The sequence below is a fragment of the Thalassophryne amazonica genome, chromosome 7 (assembly GCF_902500255.1).
Source record: "Thalassophryne amazonica chromosome 7, fThaAma1.1, whole genome shotgun sequence".
In the NCBI taxonomy this organism is placed as follows: domain Eukaryota; kingdom Metazoa; phylum Chordata; class Actinopteri; order Batrachoidiformes; family Batrachoididae; genus Thalassophryne; species Thalassophryne amazonica.
In genome coordinates this window covers 80483443-80505642 of record NC_047109.1, presented here as the reverse complement: position 1 = coordinate 80505642, position 22200 = coordinate 80483443, and the positions used below count along the sequence as shown (strand labels likewise).

At 40.6% G+C, this 22200-nt stretch overlaps 2 protein-coding genes across 6 annotated transcripts in view; both read left to right on the top strand.

Annotated features, from left to right (window-relative positions):
• Positions 1 to 211: 211 nt before the first annotated feature.
• On the top strand, positions 212 to 1283 carry s100w (S100 calcium binding protein W). The gene is made up of 3 exons (XM_034173553.1): positions 212 to 348; positions 724 to 881; positions 993 to 1283. Exons 2-3 carry the CDS (start codon positions 726 to 728, stop codon positions 1200 to 1202), a joined length of 366 nt encoding a protein of 121 aa, XP_034029444.1. The 5' UTR covers positions 212 to 348; positions 724 to 725; the 3' UTR covers positions 1203 to 1283.
• A 4634-nt stretch (positions 1284 to 5917) lies between these two features.
• snx27b (sorting nexin 27b) overlaps positions 5918 to 22200 on the top strand; it is a 48250-nt gene continuing 31967 nt past the window's right edge. For 2 of the 5 annotated variants that reach the window (XM_034174744.1, XM_034174745.1), the window contains exon 1: positions 5921 to 6352. In XM_034174744.1, coding sequence (XP_034030635.1) covers positions 6021 to 6352 — 332 coding nt within the window. In that variant the 5' untranslated portion in view covers positions 5921 to 6020. Of the gene's footprint in view, positions 6353 to 22200 lie in introns of all 5 variants that reach the window. The other 3 variants (XR_004561863.1, XM_034174746.1, XM_034174747.1) reach the window with 3 other exon arrangements.

Below are 22200 nucleotides of genomic sequence, written 5' to 3'. Positions count from 1 at the left end.
ATCATCGTGTATATTTGTTCCACTTTATACCTAGTAGCTCATTTGTAATTTCTGCATATAATCTCTTATGAATGTACTTTATTCTCTGTATGCAGCACAAATATGAATCATTTCCTTCTGAGTAATAAAAAAAGGAAATTTTACAGTTTGGAATGAGTGAGACAGGACTGGTGAAGAGGCTTTGTTGGAGTGTGGCACATTTCCCGTGTGTGTGTGTGTGTGTGTGTGTGTGTGTGTGTGTGTGTGTGTGTGTGGTCTTTCAAAGGACTTGTTCCCATCAGTCTCATGTCAGCCTCACCTGGGTGACACAGAAGTGATCTCTCTTCACCTGAGAATAAAAAATCGGAGGTGAGTAACAAGCAACACAGGGGAGGCACATGAGCAAATACGCTAACAGCATATTTAGAACGAGTACAAAAGAATCAGATTCATGTAAAAGAAAAGCAAATTATAGTTGATAAGGTGGCATTATATAATCAGTAAATAAATTGCAAGTTTATTATATTATAGCTGCATTTACTTTGGAGAACATTTTACATCTACTGTTTCATTGTTGATTTCACTGACTTTCATGTTCTGAGTTCAGTCATATATAATCCTAAAAGGAAATCCTGTATAGATATCAAATTTGTCACATTAAAGTATAAATTTGCACATTGTATAAGAATTTTATTTTTTGGCGTTTTTTTTCATCCACTGTGTGCTTTCTAATTTGTGCTACAGCTATGGCAGCTCCACCTCGCCTAGAGCAGGTCATTACATCCTTGGTAGAGATATTTGACGAGTACGCAAGCAAAACCGACAAAGGCAAGAAGTGCATGTTAAATAAGGAAGAGCTGAAGGAGATGTTAGACAAAGAAGTGCAATGCCCTGAACTTAAAGTGAGGAACTTGTCATAATCATGGTATACACTACAATAAATACCAAACATCCATTCATGTGCTTCTTATTCATGTGCATTTCATGTTGTGTGGAAACAATTTGTGCTGCAGGGTAAAATCAGCCCAGAAGACATCGAGAAGGCCATGGAGGTGATGGATAAGAACAACGATGGTGAGGTTGACTTCAAAGAATTCTGTAAGGCTGTCTCTTGCCTCGCCAAATGCTACTACTGTAAGAAGCAGGGCAAAGGCGGAAAGAGAGGCAAACGCAAAGACGGAGAACAAGAAGACAAACGCAATGATCAACTATCAAATCCATAGTTTGCATCAAGGCAAAGTCTAAAGATACTCTCTGTAATGGAGCATATATAGAGTAGAATGTCTACATTGGCAGCATGCGCTTACAAAGGCGCTGAAACTACTGGGTTCAAGTTTTATGGTGTTTGAACATTTTGAATGTGTAGAATGTGATTCGTTATATTTGTTGCTTTGTAAAATTATTGTTGGGTTCACAATAAATTTTACAGTGTTAAATAAACACCTCGGCAATTGCATATGGTCCCATTCAAAAGCACTTCATACAGGTGTAATTACATTGTTACCTGTTCTGCATTAACAGCTGCAAAGGATTTCACAAACCCTTTCCAATGGTCCCCCTCTTTTTAATGATCAAAGCTCCTTCCTCATGTGATCAGTTAAAACGGACTGCGTAGATCCGATTTATGAAATGTATAAGACGGAGAAACTCATCACAAACAGAAGACAGACATGAAGGGGCCCTCCTCATATCTGCAGCTCAGGTGAGTCTTCCAGGAAAACAAAATGTAATGCATATATGCAGATGATAGTGTGATTCATCGTACAGGTTTTAAAAAATACTTGTGAAAGAAAATGAAGACAATCCATCCATCCATTTTCTTCCACTTTATCCGGAGAAGGGTCGCGGGGGCAGCAGTTCAAGCAAAGCCGTCCAGACCTCCCGATCCATATACACCTCCCCCAGCTCCTCCGGGGGAACCCCGAGGCGTTCCCAAGCCAGCCGAGAGACGTAGTCCCTCCAGTGTGTCCTGGGTCTTCCCCGGGGCCTCCTCCCAATGGGACCTGCCCGGAACACCTCTCCAGGGAGGCGCCCAGGGGGCATCCGGAAAAGATGCCTGAGCCACCTCAGCTGGCTCCTTTCGACGTGGAGGAGCAGCGGCTCAACTCCAAGCTCCTCACCCTATCTCTAAGGGAGCACCCAGCCACCCTGCGGAGGAAACTCTTGTACTCGCAATCTCTTTCTTTTGGTCATGAACCAAATCTCATGACCATAGGTGAGGGTCGGAAAGTAGATCGATCGGTAAATCGAGTGCTTTGCCCCCCTGCTCAGCTGTCTCTTCACTACAACGGTCCAATACAGTGACCGCATCACTGCAGACGCTGCACCGATCCGTCTGTCGATCTCACGCTCCATCCATCACTCGCTTGTGAACAAGACCCCGAGATACTTAAACTCCTCCACTTGAGGCAGGGACACTCCACCGACCTAAAGAGGAAAAGGCACCTTTTTCCGGTCCAGAACAATGGCCTCGGATTTGGAGGTGCTGATTTTCATCCCGGACGCTTCACACTCGGCTGCAAACCGCCCCAGTGCACACTGCAGGTCCTGATTTGACGAAGCCAACAGAACCACATCGTCCGCAAACAGCAGAGATGAGATTCTGTGGTTCCCAAACCGGACCCTCTCTACACCCTGGCTGCACCTAGAAATTCTGTTCATAAAGGTAATGAACAGAATCGGTGACAAAGGGCAGCCCTGGCGGAGGCAATTATGAAGACAATTAGGTTTAAATATGTCAACTTGATCAATATTATAGTTAATGATACTTTAACTTCTTTGTGATAAGTGGTAAAATGTAAATCTAACATCTGTAATGAAATTTCTAATATTTCTTCTGTCACATACTGTTTTTCGCTTTTACAACCCCTGGCAAAAATTATGGAATCACGGCCTCGGAGGATGTTCATTCAGTTGTTTAATTTTGTAGAAAAAAAGCAGATCACAGACATGACACAAAACTAAAGTCAATTTCAAATGGCAAATTTCTGGCTTTAAGAAACACTATAAGAAATCAAGAAAAAAAAATGTGTCAGTCAGTAACGGTTACTTTTTTATACCAAGCAGAGGGGAAAAAAAATATGGACTCACTCAATTCTGAGGAATAAATTATGGAATCACCCTGTAAATTTTCATCCACAAAACTAACACCTGCATCAAATCAGATCTGCTTGTTAGTCTGCATCTAAAAAGGAGTGATCACACCTTGGAGAGCTGTTGCACCAAGTGGACTGACATGAATCATGGCTCCAACACGAGAGATGTCAATTGAAACAAAGGAGAGGATTATCAAACTCTTAAAAGAGGCTAAATCATCACGCAATGTTGCAAAAGATGTTGGTTGTTCAGTCAGCTGTGTCTAAACTCTGGACCAAATACAAACAACATGGGAAGGTTGTTAAAGGCAAACATACTGTTGTGTGGCTGGGGGGGCCTGGCTGCCTTTTGTTTCTGTTTTCTGTCCTGTCTTTTGATTTTCCTTCCAGGTGGCTTGCATTTGGGACTGAGTGGCTGTATAGCTGAGTTTATCAGGACCTCACCCTGATCACCTGAGGCTGATCACCTGCGGCTCGTCAGGACTCACAGCTGTGGTGCATCTACATGGATTGGAACATGGTGGCATTTAAGACTGGAGTACACAGTGTGTATTTGCCAGAGACTCGACCTTGTGACCAGACGGGTGAGATCGTCGTCTCAAGAGCCATCTCATCATCAGTGGATGCAGAGAACGTCCAGGTTTGATGCATGGTCTGTGAAAGAGGAGGGGGTGAGGTCTCACGCTCGTCAGCACACTTCCTGAGGTACGTTAGATTTTGTGACTAACATTTATACAGTCAGTAAATGTGGTGTCCCTCACACCTTATTATATTGAGCTGTATGTTGGTCATTTAAATCAGCTTCCACTGCAGTGGAGTTTTGTGAACAGGGTGTTCTATGCCTGCAGGGTGGGAAGCTGATTTGCAATTAAGCCAGGAAGTGTTTGCTGTTTGTACACCTTTGAGTGGTCTCTCTGTGTGTAGAGTGTGGACTCCCATAATGATTTCTTCTTTCACAGACTCGGTTTGTCGCGGCCACCTGGGGGGTGTCGGCGGGGTCCTTGGGTCCGAACCGGTTCTGGCTCCGGACCGTTAGCGCTGCTGGGAGTGCACCGCAATCCACCACGCCAGACCGCGCACTTTTATATTTTTCACATCACTGTTATGTTTATTAAACTCTGTTATCCTTTGTACCGTGCTCTGCTTATTTTATACTGGGTCCTTCAAACGCTGGTCGGTTCTCCGGGCTGCGTCCGACACATAACACATACTGGTAGACCAAAGAAGAAGCATCAAGACAGAAAACTTAAAGCAATATGTCTCAAAAAACAAAAATGCACAACAAAACAAATGAGGAATGAATGGGAGGAAACTGGAGTCAACGTCTGTGACCGAACTGTAAGAAACCACCTAAAGGAAATGGGATTTACATACAGAAAAGCTAAACGAAAGCCATCATTAACACCTAAACAGAAAAAAACAAGGTTACAATGGGCTAAGGAAAAGCAATCATGGACTGTGGATGACTGGATGAAAGTCATATTCAGTGATGAATCTCGAATCTGCATTGGGCAAGGTGATGATGCTGGAACTTTTGTTTGGTGCCGTTCCAATGAGATTTATAAAGATGACTGCCTGAAGAGAACATGTAAATTTCCACAGTCATTGATGATATGGGGCTGCATGTCAGGTAAAGGCACTGGGGAGATGGCTGTCATTACATCATCAATAAATGCACAAGTTTACATTGATATTTTGGACACTTTTCTTATCCCATCAATTGAAAGGATGTTTGGGGATGATGAAATCATTTTTCAAGATGATAATGCATCTTGCCATAGAGCAAAAACTGTGAAAACATTCCTTGCAAAAAGACACATAGGGTCAATGTCATGGCCTGCAAATAGTCCAGATCTTAATCCAGTTGAAAATCTTTGGTGGAAGTTGAAGAAAATGGTCCATGACAAGGCTCCAACCTGCAAAGCTGATCTGGCAACAGCAATCAGAGAAAGTTGGAGCCAGATTGATGAAGAGTACTGTTTGTCACTCATTAAGTCCATGCCTCAGAGACTGCAAGCTGTTATAAAAGCCAGAGGTGGTGCAACAAAATACTAGTGATGTGTTGGAGCGTTCTTTTGTTTTTCATGATTCCATAATTTTTTCCTCAGAATTGAGTGATTCCATTTTTTTTTTTCCCTTGCTTGGTCTAAAAACGTAACCGTTACTGACTGCCACAATATTTTTTCCTGATTTCTTATAGTGTTTCTTAAAGCCAGAAAGTTGCCATTTGAAATGACTTTAGTTTTGCGTCATGTCTGTGATCTGCCTTTTTTTTTTACAAAATTAAACAACTGAATGAACATCCTCCGAGGCCGGTGATTCCATCATTTTTGCCAGGGGTTGTATCATTTAAACACAAGCTCCTTCAAAAATGTCTCCTGTTGCAAAGTGAAAACATTTTGTACTCCAAACAAGTGTTTCCATTCTTTATGTGGAGTCTATCTATTTATCTGAAAGATCAAGATATGGCCTTCTGTGGAGGGACAGTCATTTATAATGAAATAATAGAATAATATGTATAGCATTTTGCTATTGTGGATGTTTTTGTTGTATTTAGTTGTCTCTTGTTTTTGTTTGTCTCTATTGTGCTGTGGATCGTCTTTTGTGTCCCGAATAAAGTAGAGTGAGAGGAATTTATTAAATAAATACTAACTTTACCTTTTCGAGAAAATAAATTATATATTAGCCTAAATAATTTTATGTGACTCAGACAGACCACAATGATTTAGCCTAAATAATTTATTCAGCCTCAAAGTAACGCTCTGACTGAAATCTGTACTGTGCGAGATGTGTGTGCGGTCTCGTGAAACTTCGGATTTTGTCGGTCTTTTCCGCTACATCTCGTTCATTTAGCTAGCCGAGCCGATTAGCCTGCTGCTAGTTAATGTTTGTAGGTGACTTAACGTTACCCGCGTCTACGTGAATGCACAAAGTAGCATAGAAAGGATGGCGGACATCGAGGTAGATGGGATTTGTTCGCCGGGTTCTCCCTTTCCTCACCCTTCCTCCCATAACGGCTCTGGCGGCGGCTGTACCGTCACACCGGACACCGGCTGCCAGATGGCAACAACCACCGTTTCTTCAGGCCCACGGCTTGTCCGCATCGTCAAGTCTGACTCGGGCTACGGTTTTAATGTTCGAGGACAAGTCAGCGAAGGCGGGCAGCTGCGGAGCATTAACGGCGAGCTGTACGCTCCTCTGCAGCACGTCAGCGCGGTCTTACCGGGAGGTGCCGCCGACAGAGCCGGTATCTCCAAAGGGGACAGGATTCTGGAGGTGTAAGTAGCTGCTAGCTTCATTTAAAACGGGTTATAACTTCTTTAATGTCTCGTAACCGTGTGTGTGAGTGGAAATGAAAGCATGGTTCACTTCTTTTTTTTTTCTTGCGGGGTTCACCGTAAGCTTGTGAGCCTGCACTGTCATGCTGGAGGTGCAGAGCGGAGGAACAGCTTCGTGAAAGAAGTGTCTGTGAGACACAAGTCAGGGATCATTAGACATTCCCGTCACAACACAGCTGCCATTCACAGCATCGAAACCAGGTGGTCTCTCTGCCTCACATGAAGTGTATCTTCTCAGTTTAAAAAACTGTACAAGTCAGATTTATGTCATGACTGCTGTTGTGTCTCGCAGTCGATGGAAAAGTTGAGTCCTCACTTGTGTGTAAGGATGAACAGAGGTGATGACGTCCGGCTCTGTTGCTATGGAGAGGAACACGCTGCTTACATGCGCTTGAATGTGTCTGAGTGTATGATGGAGTGGAAGAAGGCTTTGCAAAGAGGGAGGGATGCCTTCTCATGAGCTCTGATTGGCCTTACTCTCAGTAATGCTGTGTCTCATTGGCTGCTTTTTTGCACACTGCTTTGTTAATGCATGGCCTGCAGTAACCTAGCCGTTTGTTGACCCCATTATTCTGTGCTTGGGTGCATAGTTTTGCATGCATCTGTAAGTGCAATCCTGTACAGAAAAGATAGCCCTTGAGTTAATTGTTTGATTTCTTGAGAAGGTTAGCCACAAGGCTACAACAGCTAGCACGGAACGTAGCTACAACATTGCTGGGAGGGTGCAATCTCTGCTCTAGAAGTAACATTGTGGCCATTGATGCTACCACGATTAACCAGATTGCAAACTCCCAGAAATGTTGCACTTATGTTCTCTGCTAGCTGGGAATTGTTTCAGCATTGATTAGTTGCCCATTTAATTTTGTCTGGCATATGGAATTACAAGGTCATTAAGCAGTGGTGTTTGGCAGATACCCATATCTTTGTCGGGGAATGAATGTCCAAGTCCTGGTGCTGTCTGATGGTTGTGAGACCTGGATGCTGGTGTAACGACTAAATGTCTTTGGTTCCATGTTTCTTCAGAGGATCCTTGGGTACGGCTGGAATGACTTTGTGTCCAACAGACAGTTACTTAAAGTAGACCTGCATTGAAATAAATGTGGTCAGATCTCAGAAAGAAATAGCTGATATGTATTTATAAGACCCTTATGAATGCAATAAAGTAAATCTGCAAGCCCAAATTTGTAATTCAGCGGAGAAATCTTCATTTAAAAATGACAAATTTGCAGCTAAAATTTGGCCCTCAGCGAAAACTGTTTGTACATCTGGGACATTGCAGTGACGTCTGGCAGAAGACGGAGCGCTCCCGCCTTCAGTCCGATCCCGCATTGAAATTGATTTTATCTGTTAGTAATGTTACTGTTATACACATCCTGGTATCAGCATCCAAAAGTAAGCTGCAATGAATGAGATACAGCTCTGCATGCTCAGATCAGCGGCGACATCGACAGCGGGCGACATTCTTCCCCGATGCCTCGCTCTCTGCCTCCGCTGCGCTTACTGAGTCTGCGTGCTCGGTAAACTCTGAAGCGGGCCACTCACATCGCCCCCGTGTCTGCTGTGCAGCCGGCACCACGTCCCTGTCTACTGAATGGAGGTGCAGCCAACTTGGCAAAAGTCCAGAGACTACGCTCGCTGTTTTGATGCGGAGCGGCCGGTGACACCTGTTGCTGCAAGGACAGACTTCTTGCGGCAAAATCCGCAGCGCTGCACGTCTCGGTAATCGGAGCCGCAGAGCTCCATGGCCACTGAGAGAGGTTTATATCTTTTTAAAGACTTGGATTCTTTGCGGGTCCTGCCTCCGTACCCCGCAACAGTAACACCGGAGGCGAAAGACAGTAGATTTTCATTGCAACACCCCTCAATCAAACGGGCGTATGAAAAAGTCCCCCAAAATAATTTTCAAGCACAAATAAAAGAAATGTGTACTCACCAAACGTGCCGCAAGACAATATGAAGTTATAAAAAAGTAGATCCTTCCGTATAAGACAAGAAAAAGGTGCAGATGCAAACTGACATAAATCCACAAATTACAGTTGGCACGCGCAATGCATGCTGGTATAGGGTCTTTTCAATCAATCAATCAATCAATCAATTTTATTTATATAGCACCAAATCACAACAAACAGTTGCCCCAAGGCGCCTTATATTGTAAGGCAAGTCCATACAATAATTACGTAAAAACCCCAACGATCAAAACGACCCCCTGTGAGCAAGCACTTGGCGACAGTGGGAAGGAAAAACTCCCTTTTAACAGCAAGAAACCTCCAGCAGAACCAGGCTCAGGGAGGGGCAGTCTTCTGCTGGGACTGGTTGGGGCTGAGGGAGAGAACCAGGAAAAAGACATGCTGTGGAGGGGAGCAGAGATCAATCACTAATGATTAAATGCATCGCTCCCTGACGTCTCGGCAGCATCCCGGATGTGATGACAGTTTTGCGGAGGGCTAAATTTTAGCTGTAAATTTCTCATTTTTAAATGAAGATTTCTCCATTGAATGACAGATCTGGGCTTGCAGATTTACTTTACTACATTCATAAGGATCTTATGTGTAAATATGTCATTTTTTGGTCCAAAGATCTGACTGCATTTATTTTAATGCAGGTCTGCTTTAAGGAGATTCAGACAATTATCACTTGCATTGTGAAGAAACGTCAACTTTGACATTGACACAGGTGGCAGAGTATTGAGGACCCCAGTGACTAGGGATGGGTATTGATAAGATTTTATCGATACCGATGCCATTATCGATTCTGATTATCGATCCGATTCCTTATTGATTCACTTATCGATACCTCGTGAATTTTGTACTAAAAGAAGACTTTACAGGTTTTCTATGTATTTCATTGAGTCTTAAAGTAAATAAATATGAAATTGGTCACTGCATCTTGATCTCTGGACATAAATAAAAATAAAGAAAACAGTGTTTCGCTTTGAAGTTATTAATTCCGACTGGACTCTATTGTTCTAACTTGACTTGGCAGGGAGCCGCGCAGCATTTGGAGCTGTGTGAACAGAACGGAGGACGATTCTCATTTCTTTCTCGCAGCAAGACAGGAGTCCCAGTTAGTAACTTTAATCCGCACAAAAATGACTCACGAGTGACATATTCAGGGATGAAAGTGGTGAGAAAAAAAAAAAAAAAAAGCTGAAACTCAAAATTACCCCCCAACACCACCTGCACAAAAATGTTTCAATTCTAGAAGCTCTGAAATGCAATCTGAGACTATTCCAGACAATAAACTGGAGTGAGTGCAGCATCCATTTAGGTGAGAAAAAAAAAAAACAACTTTCCTTATTCAGATTCATTCCAGTAGTATTCTGCTCTTACTAGGATGCAGCAGTTTTCTAGCTTTGCAGATAGTTCTGGAGAAAATCACTGAAGAAATTAACACATTGAAAATATGGTTTGACCGAAACAAACTGTCATTAAACTTAAATAAGACAGGGATGAAATGGAGGTGTAAGAGTCACTAGGTGTTCACAGGAGAACACTTATTTATTTCTGTATGTATTTATTTATTTATTTATGTTCATTGTTAGTTGGTTTTATATTTTCTTTTGTGTTTCTATTCAGGTTTTTTTTTTGTCTCTTTATCTAAAATTGTATATAATAAGTATATATTGTATATAATAATCATTAGATTATTAATATATAAACAAAAATAAATTTAAAAAATATTACAATTTGAAAACAAATGCACCCGAACGTGATGACAGCTGCAAACTTTTAACATTGAAAATGCCGTAGACATGCTAACGTGTTAGCATCGCTCCCGTTTTTAAGTTATAAAATACATCTATCAACTGTTTCAGAAGACCATAACAGGTCAGTTTAACATAAAAAAGGTAAATAATACTCACAGACGTATGCTCTTTAGGGTTTTAGCGGGGGAAAATTAAGCGAAAGAAATAAAAAATAAACAAAGCAATAGATTGAACCACTGCTTCGATTGGTTCAAGGTTCAAAGCAAAGCCGCGCTGCAGCGGGTCCGTAATCAATGTAGAGAAATTATAATTTTCGTGACAAACACCCCCCAAAATAATGGCCACTCTGAAGGACCGATAACAGAATCGTTAAGCAAAAAGCTTATTGATGTCGGTGGATCGAATCATTTCTTCACGATACCCGAAAGGAACCGGTTCTCGATACCCATCCCTACCAGTGACTTGGAACGCTTCACTTAGTTGTGGCAGATAGATGGTTATTTTCAAGAGGTGAGGATGGACCAGCTGTCTGTCCGAGTAATTGCCATCCAGGACCCAAGGTGGTTCTGTAGTGTCATAGATGTGGCAATCGGTGATACCAGTGCATGCTCCAAGAATTGACTTGATTTGACTTGACTTATCACATGTAAGAAAGAGTAAAAAATATCAGATGTTCTGTGAACTCAAGTGGATGTCTTCAAATTACTGGTTTTGTTGAACATAAAGTCCTCAATCCAATTGAAGATGGTTATAATGGAGAGGTCAGAACTTTTCTCTCATGTTTAAGCCATCCAAACAAGTGTGTTGCTGGTTTAGAGATGATAAAGCCACTATAAAAAGTTCCAATACTTCCTTTGAAACCAAAGTGATTTAATTGCATTTTTAGTTGACTTTGATAGACACCCATGTTTCACATGTTTGACATGAAGTCATACAAATTGATTGACATTCAGTAATACCATAATAACGTGGTTGTGCGTGATGTTCAGTTCGGTCCAAAATTGAACCACTTAACCTTGACCAGCACAACCCTTCTACCACATTTTATCCATATTGACTCCAAAATATTATTATACGTTATTTTGCTCACATATGGACGAGCATACTCTGAATCCAGGATTACACTGTATCTCATGGGTAAAGCAGAGGTCACTGAACCACAGAGCATTTTTCACATCATATGCCTATTCTGTGGAACAATTTACCAGCTAAGACCTTCTGTTTCTGTCGTGGCTTTTTAAATCAAGACTTAAGACACATCTGTTCTCTCTAATTTATAATCAGTAGTATTATATTCATTGTCATACTTAATGGGTTCTTAGTGTTTGCATGTGCTGTTATTTTTAATTGTCTTGTTTTATGGCACTCATGGTGTGCAATTACTGAAATTTATTACTTTCTGAGTTCTAAGGCTCACTATAATGCAGTTAATGCATTACTCCTTCATGGGGAGCCTTAGAACTTTTCAGCCTACCCTCGTATGTATGTGTATATATATATATATATATATATATATATATATATATATATATATATATATATATATATATATATATATATATATATATATATATATAGGGCACACAATTTAACGTAAATACGCTGGATTTAGCACAATGCTAATTTCCATCCATAGTCCCCAATTTGCATAACTTGGTGGGAATGTGTCCTGGTTAATAATAGCATCCTGGTATAATCTCAAGGTATCACTACTACAATGACCTTTATGACATGTTGGCAATGATTTTCTAAAGGTTTGCAACCACCATAGCACTTGCAAAAAACAAAAAGAGCATGCATATTTTCAGAGAGAGTGCACTGAGGGTTTCATCTTTCAAATGCACAAAATAGTCTGTAAGTTGTCCATTTCCTGCATTTGCCTTCAGGAATATGCAGTTTGTTTTGTTGTTACAGTGCAAAACTGTGGGAGGGAACATGCAAATATGGAGCTTTTCACACACATGATTTATCAAGGTTAAAAGGAAATTTAGCAGGTGCTGGTAGCATCTGTATTTTGTTTGTTTGAAACCTTGGCATGAACATATTGCACTTGACAGATTGCTGCTCTACCAACACAGAGGCTGCCACCTCCTCACATAGAATCAATAAAACAAAACAAAAAAAATTAATTGTAAACATCGGGCATGTTTGATGACTTAACAGTTTAATTTGTGCTTGTTTCTTTAAGAATAAATGTCTCCAAGTGTGACAGCTGTGCCATAGTTCTACACTGAGCACAATGTACATTTTAATGTGTCACCTGATCATTGCTGTCATTAATCTGTCTTGCCTTGTGTGTGAGATAAACAGGCGCGTATATCGGAGTTTGTGTGTGAAATACAAAGGCGCATATATCGGAGTTTTGTGTGTAAAATACACAGGCGCGTATATCGGAGTTTGTGTGTGAAATACACAGGCGCGTATATCGGAGTTTCGTGTGTGAAATACACAGGCGCATATATTGGAGTTTCGTGTGTGAAATACACAGGCGCGTATATCGGAGTTTGCGTGGGACATCATGGCTGTGCGCACAGGAGGTACAGTGCATGAACACTCTCATGCACTGGCTATTAAAACAAACAACAAAGAAAATCTCCTATTTCAAACATTTTATTATTGTTCCATCCACAGTATGCAAACTGGAGAGTAGTTATGCTGCATCAAAGTTCTCCCCAGACAGTGGAATAATGCTGCTGCCCCGTTATACTGCCATCACAGCGCCGTTATATTGTGGCGTCATCTTGCAATGTTTTTTTGATTTGACAATTTATTCATCAACCTTCATCAAAGCCATTTAAAGATATAAATCGTAACTCGCCTTTCTGCAGATTAAAGTCGCTAACCGGGACACTTTTGTGGGCAAGAGACATCGATTTCACACTGGGCAGTTTTTATTCATTCTTCATTAATGTGCATGGGACAGGACACAACAGCTGTCAGGTGTGGACTGGACCATTAACATCTCCCACTTCGCTGGTTTGGAAACTGACATTCCAGTCCCTCATATAAAGAAAAATTTTATATATATATATATATATATATATATATATATATATATATATAATATCCTCCGTGTTGTTGAACTTGACTGATTCAACATTATTCCTCCAAATGCTGCCACTGTTACCGGCTCACCTGCAACCTGAAGTCATGGTCTCTCATGTAAAGGAAAAACAATAATAATATCTTTCATATGTTGTTTTTGTGGGACTTCACTGGTTAAGCACTTTTCTTCCAAATGCTGTTTTCTGTCACTGCCACCATCTGTTAATGTCTGTTACTGACCGCACATCTCTCCTCTGGGCCACAAGCCCGACTGATGAGAACCTCCCTCTGTAATCTTGAGCCGGCTGCTCTTCCAGCCCGGTTCCGAATGTCCATGTCTTCACTTGCTTCGGGCTGTCTGCTGGAGCATGTTTGAAGCCCAGTTGTGGAAGAAAATCATACAAACTCTCTTACTACGAGAAAACAACTGTAACATGATATGTGATGACATGTCATTTGCTAACTCCTCACCAATGAAATTATCCTGGTACTGGAGTTTACACGTGTTGACATTTTGCTGAAATGGCGATGGGATGTGGTTTCTGTTTTGGGTTTTTTTTTCCCCAACTTTTAAAATGTATCCATTTTTGAGTTTTTTTTTTTTTAAAGGTTGGTGAACTGAGTCCCTGCATGATTTTTTTTTTAATCCCTCTTTCTCTGCATTTCAGCAGATGCATTTCAGCTGGAGGTTGAACATGCAAGCCTCGCAGTCAGTTTTTATTATTATTATTTATTTTATTGAAGTTACAGTGTTTCTGAAGCATTGCGTGTTGCCCAAAAAAACAAAAATTAAAAAGCGAAACACTCAATGCGAGTCTGAGCAAAACACAGAAGAAAGAGTGGACTTTTGCTGAGAGAATCTTTCAGAAACTGTTTGTCAGTGTGGCCAAAGACAAAGCTGTGACTCGCCCGGTGTGAGCGGACTGCTGAGCCCCTCACTCTGGGTAGAGACAGACAGCAGCATAGACATCCCATAATAGACAGGTAATTTGGTCACGTGACCTGGAACGCTGAACCGCCCATCTTGGAATGTTGAAGTGCTGCAGCGGTCTCTCGCCATCAGTGGAAAATGCATGCTCTGCGCTTGTAATCACTGTTGATTCTCTGGCCGACTTCTCCGCCATTATTTACATTTAAGACGTGAAAACTTGTGCTTAGGTCAATTCAGATACATAGATTTGATTTCTGTTAGACTGGATTGTGGGGGTCTCCTGTGACCTTGCCTCCCCCCGTCACCTCAGTCTGCACATTCGTTTGATTTGAAAGAAGGATTTGACAAGTTATTTAAATTTGAACACAATTATCCCGGTGTAGATAGTCCTCCACACGGAGATTTATTAAACAGAATTAATAGTAACAAATTTAACAGTAACAGAATTTAAGTTACAGGATGAGTAGGATCAGTTTACCATACACAAAGCTTTGTGGATCCGTTCAGCAGTCTGTCCCTGACGTAGCAGTTTAGCAGCTCATCAGTGAGGAAATGTCAGCGTGAAGAGACCAAGATATCTAACCCTGGACCCCACTTTATAATATCTTTCAGGTCCACCCTGTCTAGACAATATTCTAATGTTAGAATGTTGGGGTCCTCTTCCCATCTTCTTCAGGGCCTGGTCATGCCCACTGCACCGTGCTGTCTTCTTTACTTGACAGGCAATGTTTCCATCTGACTCCAAGCCTTTTACCTAGCAGCTACGGTTGGCATTCACATGAACTTCTGCTATTTTCTCTGAAAGCCCGCGGTTAAGCCAACAATTTCACATTCACACTCAAAATACCAACTCGCCTTACACAACAGAAACTAGACGTCCTGACAGGACATTTCTCACCCCGCGCAGGTTCTGCTTTCTGTCACAAATCTGCACAGTTACATGCTCTACTAATATATGCTTGAATGATCACTTCACAAACATTAATACATACTGTGTAATTATAAGTATCCTTAGCTCAGTAAAGAATAAATCAATAATGAATAAAACACGCTAAAATGAAATAACTGGGAAAAAAGCACAAATGGTTAATACATATTTTTTAGCACAATTGAACACAGTTAGGATATATATGGTTAATACATAATTAAGCACATTTAGGATATATATTCCTTCAGGGCTTATCATAATAAGGAGTTGTTTGTGCAGAAACTACTACAGATATATTTGACATTTCAAAGTTGCACATACTCCAGACATACCTACGTGGCAGTTTCACATCCTGTTCTAATTAGCTTTGCATAGCAACAGTCTAAAAAAAAAAAAAAAACATACAAGAATTCACAGCTCAAACATATTTGGACATACAACTCAAAATTATTTGGACCAATAATAAATATTGCGTAATTAACCTTAGCTATTGATTACATGATTGATAAGCATTGATAAATGTTGATTATTATGTGCATATAGGATATATATCCTTCAAATCCCCCTTTTGACCTCAGCTATCTGAGGTCAACACTTTAAACTACTGTTACCAATTCAGGCTGATGTCAATATGACACTTCAATTCCGGGCAATGATCCAATATTCCAATCAAACCACTACACTGCCAAGCATGTAGGCATACAGGCAAATTGACCCCACCACAGTACCCCTGTGCTGTACCCTCATAGCCAGTCTTAGTGAGTCAGAATCCCACAGAGACGAGGTCGAGTAATCGTGACTGTGCCTGCCTTTAAAAATCGTGATGAAGTGACCGCTGCAGGAACGAAGCTGCCGAAGGTTAAACGATGTCAATGAAAGTCCAGATTTCTGGTTTCGTCAGGGTTTCGTCACCCTTCATTAAGTGGTGTATGACTGGGCCATAAGCTTGTCCCAGGGTTTAAGATGGGATCTTACCCGTCATGGGCACCCAGTCTTCCATACACGCCTGAGAAAGGGTACCAACTGGGCCGGGGTCCCAAGGGCTGGGGGAACAACCATTAAGAGGTGTCATAGCCAGTTTTAATTGCACAGAACATCAAATTTGCAGGATCATTGAAATTGAATTGAAGTACCTTTTTAGTAATTTATCTCAGAATAGATCTGTTGGATCAATCAGTGCTTAAACAATACATGACAATAGTATTTAAAATAACAATAATACAATAAAAAGGATCAGATACATATGACTACCATTATTTGGAAAGTGTGTAAAGCTCACATTCAGTTTAACCCCCAATCCTGCACCCTGATGGTGTGTAAGCAGTTCATTCATTGCAGCACCTATATCAGTAACAAAAATGGTGTAAGCAGTGCTTCATTACCAAATTAAAAACAGCAAGCATTCTTCATTGCACAGTGCATTATGGCAAACATCTACAATGCATTATACCAGTGGTGCAGAAATCGATCGTCAGGGGTGCCGTGGGCAATTAGCAAATATCAACCTTATCGGGTGTATGTGCTGTAATAGTGTGGCAGATGGTGTAAAGCTCTTTTATTCCAGTAGATGGCAGCAAAGCGCGCAGTAGCGCTGAGCCGTGTGCTGACAAGGAGGCGTGATCGCCATTTTAATTCCGGGCAAGTTAGTGATTTGTGTGCATAGAAGTTCACTTAGTCTCGTCAAGAAACACGTGGAATATGCCGGAAAGCTGCGCATGTTGGCAAAGTCACAAACGGAGGAACAAGGGAGACAATATTTCCTTCCATAAGTAAGTTGTTTTAGTTATTGTTGTCACTTTGTCTGTGATATTTGGATGATAAACAGCTGTATGTCTCCTGCCGTACCTGTGTCGCCCGATGACACGGATCATTAATTTCACTTATGTCTAGTTGATATTTTCCACTGCTAGACCAATGTCTAGTTAAAATTATTGTCGTTAGTGACTAAAAATTGTTCGACAAGACTGGGGAGTTTTTTTTTTTTTTTGCACCTTAAAATAATGAGATTAATGACCCGCGCTGTGCTGCCACACACACAGAGATGTGCACACACACACCGCTGACTTCATGAATGAAACTCGGTCAATAAAGGATAATTATGTAAAAATATAATATATATAAATGTATTGTAATGGTTTTAGGAGCCGCGCTGCATTGAACAGCAGCAGCTCAGCCGAGCAGCGTAGCTTATCAGCGCAGATCCGTGTAACTTTCAACACTAATATTTGTGAATGTGTGTGTGTCAGAGTAAGTTTAATACTTTCCTGAATTAATTTAATGTAATTTAATTTTACTGGCTCGATATCCAGGACAAAATGGCATTTTAACACGTATTTTGCGAGCATTTTTCTGAGTGTGTTCAGTCACGAATCCCCATTGAAAATGCATTAACATCCGGGTACTTCGTCAATATTTTGCCCGGTTAGGAGACGTCATGTCGCTGTCCATGAAGGGACGTTTTCGTTTAGTGTGCAGCATTGGGACTGCGCTCTCTAGTTCTCATATACAGCTCCATGACTATAGTATACTATGTTACGTCATATCTGTACCGCACGTGTTGCTAACGTGCTAACGCACTGTGTAGAGACAGTCGAGTTAGTGGTGCGTGACACATGACAGTGGTGTGCCGCAGGATTTTGTAAATATAAAAAGGGTGCCGCAGCTCAAAAAAGGTTGAAAATCACTGCATTATACAGTGACTCACTAAAAAGTAAAAAATATATAACCTAAAAATGTTATGTTAGGGTGGCTGAAAAAAAATTTTTTTTTTGAATTTCAAGTCGCACACCCCTTCATTTTAGGAGAAATGGTGAAGAAAACATATTGTTAAAATTTCATGAAAATCCATCATGTCTAAGTGATCTCCCAAGGCCCCACTGTTTTTTGCAAAATTAGAAATTTAAGTGAGTCTCGTCCAGAATAATGCCAGTGTCATTACACTACATAAAGATTTCTATTCTTTCCAATTTGACTGAATTTAACCTTTGGTCAATATAATCAAGAACAAAATGCATCAGAACCAAAATATGATGAACATTTATTGATTTAATTATATCACTTTCTACAAATAGATACATTTTCGTTAATGCTATTACACAAGTATTACAGCGATTATATGTTTCACTTAAACTTTTATTCAAACTTACACAATATTTCCACTTAAACAAACTTTTATTTAACATTAAACTGTAGAACCAATGGCCTGTTAGTTATTGAACCAGTATAGGTGACAGCATTAATAATTTAACAAATCAGACTATTATTGAAAAAGTAACATGAAAGAACCATTTTTGTAGTACATTAATATCTAAAATATAGGAAAACTGTTTCAATGCTGAAAGAATCAAACAATTTAAAGTTACTCTCAGCGTGCAGTCATAATATGAGAACAACAGTTAACTGCGGTGTTTCAGATTGTCTCTAGTTCAGACATGCATGAGTAATCAAACAGTAACAGACTGAATTCATATGAGTTGTTGCTTTGTAGCATTTGTTGTTGGGACTAGTTTTCAGTGGTGCTCAACCACCTGGTACAGCAGTTGTCGCTGCTCGTCACTTTTAGTCAGGATTTCATTGAAATCAACTGCACCTTTTGTACAACTCTGAAAGAACAGTTAGCAAATGTTTTAGATTATTACAATAAACATAAGTGATTATATACTAAGAATATTACTATAATAATTTATAGTTCACACTAACATTCTGAAGCATTGAGCAATTTAGCAGTGTTCAATGATTAAGTATGATAGCAAATAAAATATGATTTTCATACTTGCATATACTGCTTTGTTGTGTGTGACCTCTGAATGTCTGTGCTTTCTTCATGAAAAAGACTGTGGTTGCAATATCAAGCATGGAGCTCTTCAGATGGGTAGGATACATGGTGCACTTCAGCTGGGAGGTTGGATTCCATGGAGAGTCAGCATGAGCTCTCACCCTGTGCATGTGTGTGTGATCCGGCTGATCCCCTACCGAACTGTTCCAAATCTCTTATGCTTGAGACTGGCTTGAGAGATGATTTTGCATCAGTTTGTAATTGATATTTTACAACCTAAACTGAACTTTTGTGATAGTTTTGGACAAAGACTTCATATGCGTCAAATCCTACTGAATTATACTGATTTTTTAATGCCTCTGGGAGACCACTTCCACTTATTGGATTGGCTTAAAATTTCACAGGCATTGTTTTTTTCAATGATTCTCACAAAATAGGGGGGGTACGTGATATCAAATTTGAAAAAAAAAAATTCCTATACATTTTCTGGCCACCCTAATGTTATGTGTATGATAGCAGCAGATATTACACATCAGTAAGGATTATGATGATTTACCAAAATGATATATGATGGTGGAAATGTCACAAATGTATACTTTCGCAAGTGCTGTGTAATAGCTCTTTATCACAATGTTGAATTAATAGGATTATTTTTGCATCAGATAATTTGACATGTTGTGACTGGTTACTGCGGTTTATTGTGCAAAAGGTTAGGCACATTTATTGTGCCTGCTGAGGTCTTGTATTAACAAGCCAAGCTGACTGTTTTGAGTCAAGGTAACTACATGTTGTGTGACCGCAGCACTGTCATCAAAGTATTCTTCTTACATGTGATTGCCAAGTACTGCTTATGCTGAGGCATGGTAATTACACACACCAAGAGTCTGATTCTTGGATGAGCAGCCAGTTGATTCTGTTATATTATGCTGTGTATACTTCACATGTATTTCATTTGTCATTCTAATCCAATTACCTTTTTTCCGCAAATCTGATTTGTTAATCGTGTGAGATTTTAGACCATAAAATATCATGTAAACGGTGGCAAAATATTAAAACCATTTCACATTTAATGTGTTACTCCATGCCCTGTCCGTATACATTGCTGCGCAGATGTCAGTAATGGCGCTGTCAGCTGAGAGCGAGCAGTTGCCATCCGCCATTAAACGAAGAAGAAGAAAGAAGGGAAAAAAAAAAACAACTGGCGGAGCAACGACACTAAAATGGATTAATTTAAGCTACCATACAAAAGTAGTGATGTGGATTCTGCTCATAGAATTTCCAGTTTGACATGAAGACGCTGTTGCCATGGTAAGCTTTGACAAGCCGACCATACCCTTTGTTTGAGTAATTTTTTACCAAGCTATATTATTATGCGGATTAAGATGTAGCCTTCAGTGATTGTCACGGATCTGTGCAAATGTTGGAACTGGATTAGAATGGGAATAACCCCCTTGTATCTGATGATTTGTGGATGTTAATGCTGGATTATGCTCGTAAATAGCCGCCCGTTTTACAGGAAAAACTCAATTTGCGACTGTAAAATCCAACATTATTGTCCACAAATCATCAGACACAACAGGGTTATTCCTTATTTCCCCTTAATATTTTGTGTATGTGTGTGTGTATGTATGTGTGTATATATATATATATGTATATATATATATGTATATATATATATATATGTATATATGTATATGTATATGTATATATGTATATATGTATATGTATATATGTGTATATATATATATGTATATATATGTATGTATATATATATGTATGTATATATATATATGTATATACACTCAACAAAAATATAAACGCAACACTTTTGGTTTTGCTCCCATTTTGTATGAGATGAACTCAAAGATCTAAAAGTTTTTCCACATACACAATATCACCATTTCCCTCAAATATTGTTCACAAACCAGTCTAAATCTGTGATAGTGAGCACTTCTCCTTTGCTGAGATAATCCATCCCACCTCACAGGTGTGCCATATCAAGATGCTGATTAGACACCATGATTAGTGCACAGGTGTGCCTTAGACTGCCCACAATAAAAGGCCACTCTGAAAGGTGCAGTTTTGTTTTATTGGGGGGGGGATACCAGTCAGTATCTGCTGTGACCACCATTTGCCTCATGCAGTGCAACATATCTCCTTCGCATAGAGTTGATCAGGTTGTCAATTGTGGCCTGTGGAATGTTGGTCCACTCCTCTTCAATGGCTGTGCGAAGTTGCTGGATATTGGCAGGAACTGGTACACGCTGTCGTATACGCCGGTCCAGAGCATCCCAAACATGCTCAATGGGTGACATGTCTGGTGAGTATGCCAGCCATGCAAGAACTGGGACATTTTCAGTTTCCAAGAATTGTGTACAGATCCTTGCAACATGGGGCCGTGCATTATCCTGCTGCAACATGAGGTGATGTTCTTGGATGTATGGCACAACAATGGGCCTCAGGATCTCGTCACGGTATCTCTGTGCATTCAAAATGCCATCAATAAAATGCACCTGTGTTCTTCGTCCATAACAGACGCCTGCCCATACCATAACCCCGCCGCCACCATGGGCCACTCGATCCACAACATTGACATCAGAAAACCGCTCATCCACACGACGCCACACGCTGTCTGCCATCTGCCCTGGACAGTGTGAACCGGGATTCATCCATGAAGAGAACACCTCTCCAACGTGCCAAATGCCAGCGAATGTGAGCATTTGCCCACTCAAATCGGTTACGACGATGAACTGGAGTCAGGTTGAGACCCCGATGAGGACGACGAACATGCAGATGAGCTTCCCTGAGATGGTTTCTGACAGTTTGTGCAGAAATTCTTTGGTTATGCAAACCGATTGTTTCAGCAGCTGTCAGAGTGGCTGGTCTCAGACGATCTTGGAGGTGAACATGCTGGATGTGGAGGGCCTGGGCTGGTGTGGTTACACGTGGTCTGCGGTTATGAGGCTGGTTGGATGTACTGCCAAATTCTCTGAAATGCCTTTGGAGACAGCTTATGGTAGAGAAATGAACATTCAATACACGAGCAACAGCTCTGGTTGACATTCCTGCTGTCAGCATGCCAATTGCACGCTCCCTCAAATCTTGCAACATCTGTGGCATTGTGCTGTGTGATAAAACTGCACCTTTCAGAGTGGCCTTTTATTGTGGGCAGTCTAAGGCACACCTGTGCACTAATCATGGTGTCTAATCAGCATCTTGATATGGCACACCTGTGAGGTGGGATGGATTATCTCAGCAAAGGAGAAATGCTCACTATCACAGATTTAGACCGGTTTGTGAACAATATTTGAGGGAAATGGTGATATTGTGTATGTGGAAAAAGTTTTAGATCTTTGAGTTCATCTCACACAAAATGGGAGCAAAACCAAAAGTGTTGCGTTTA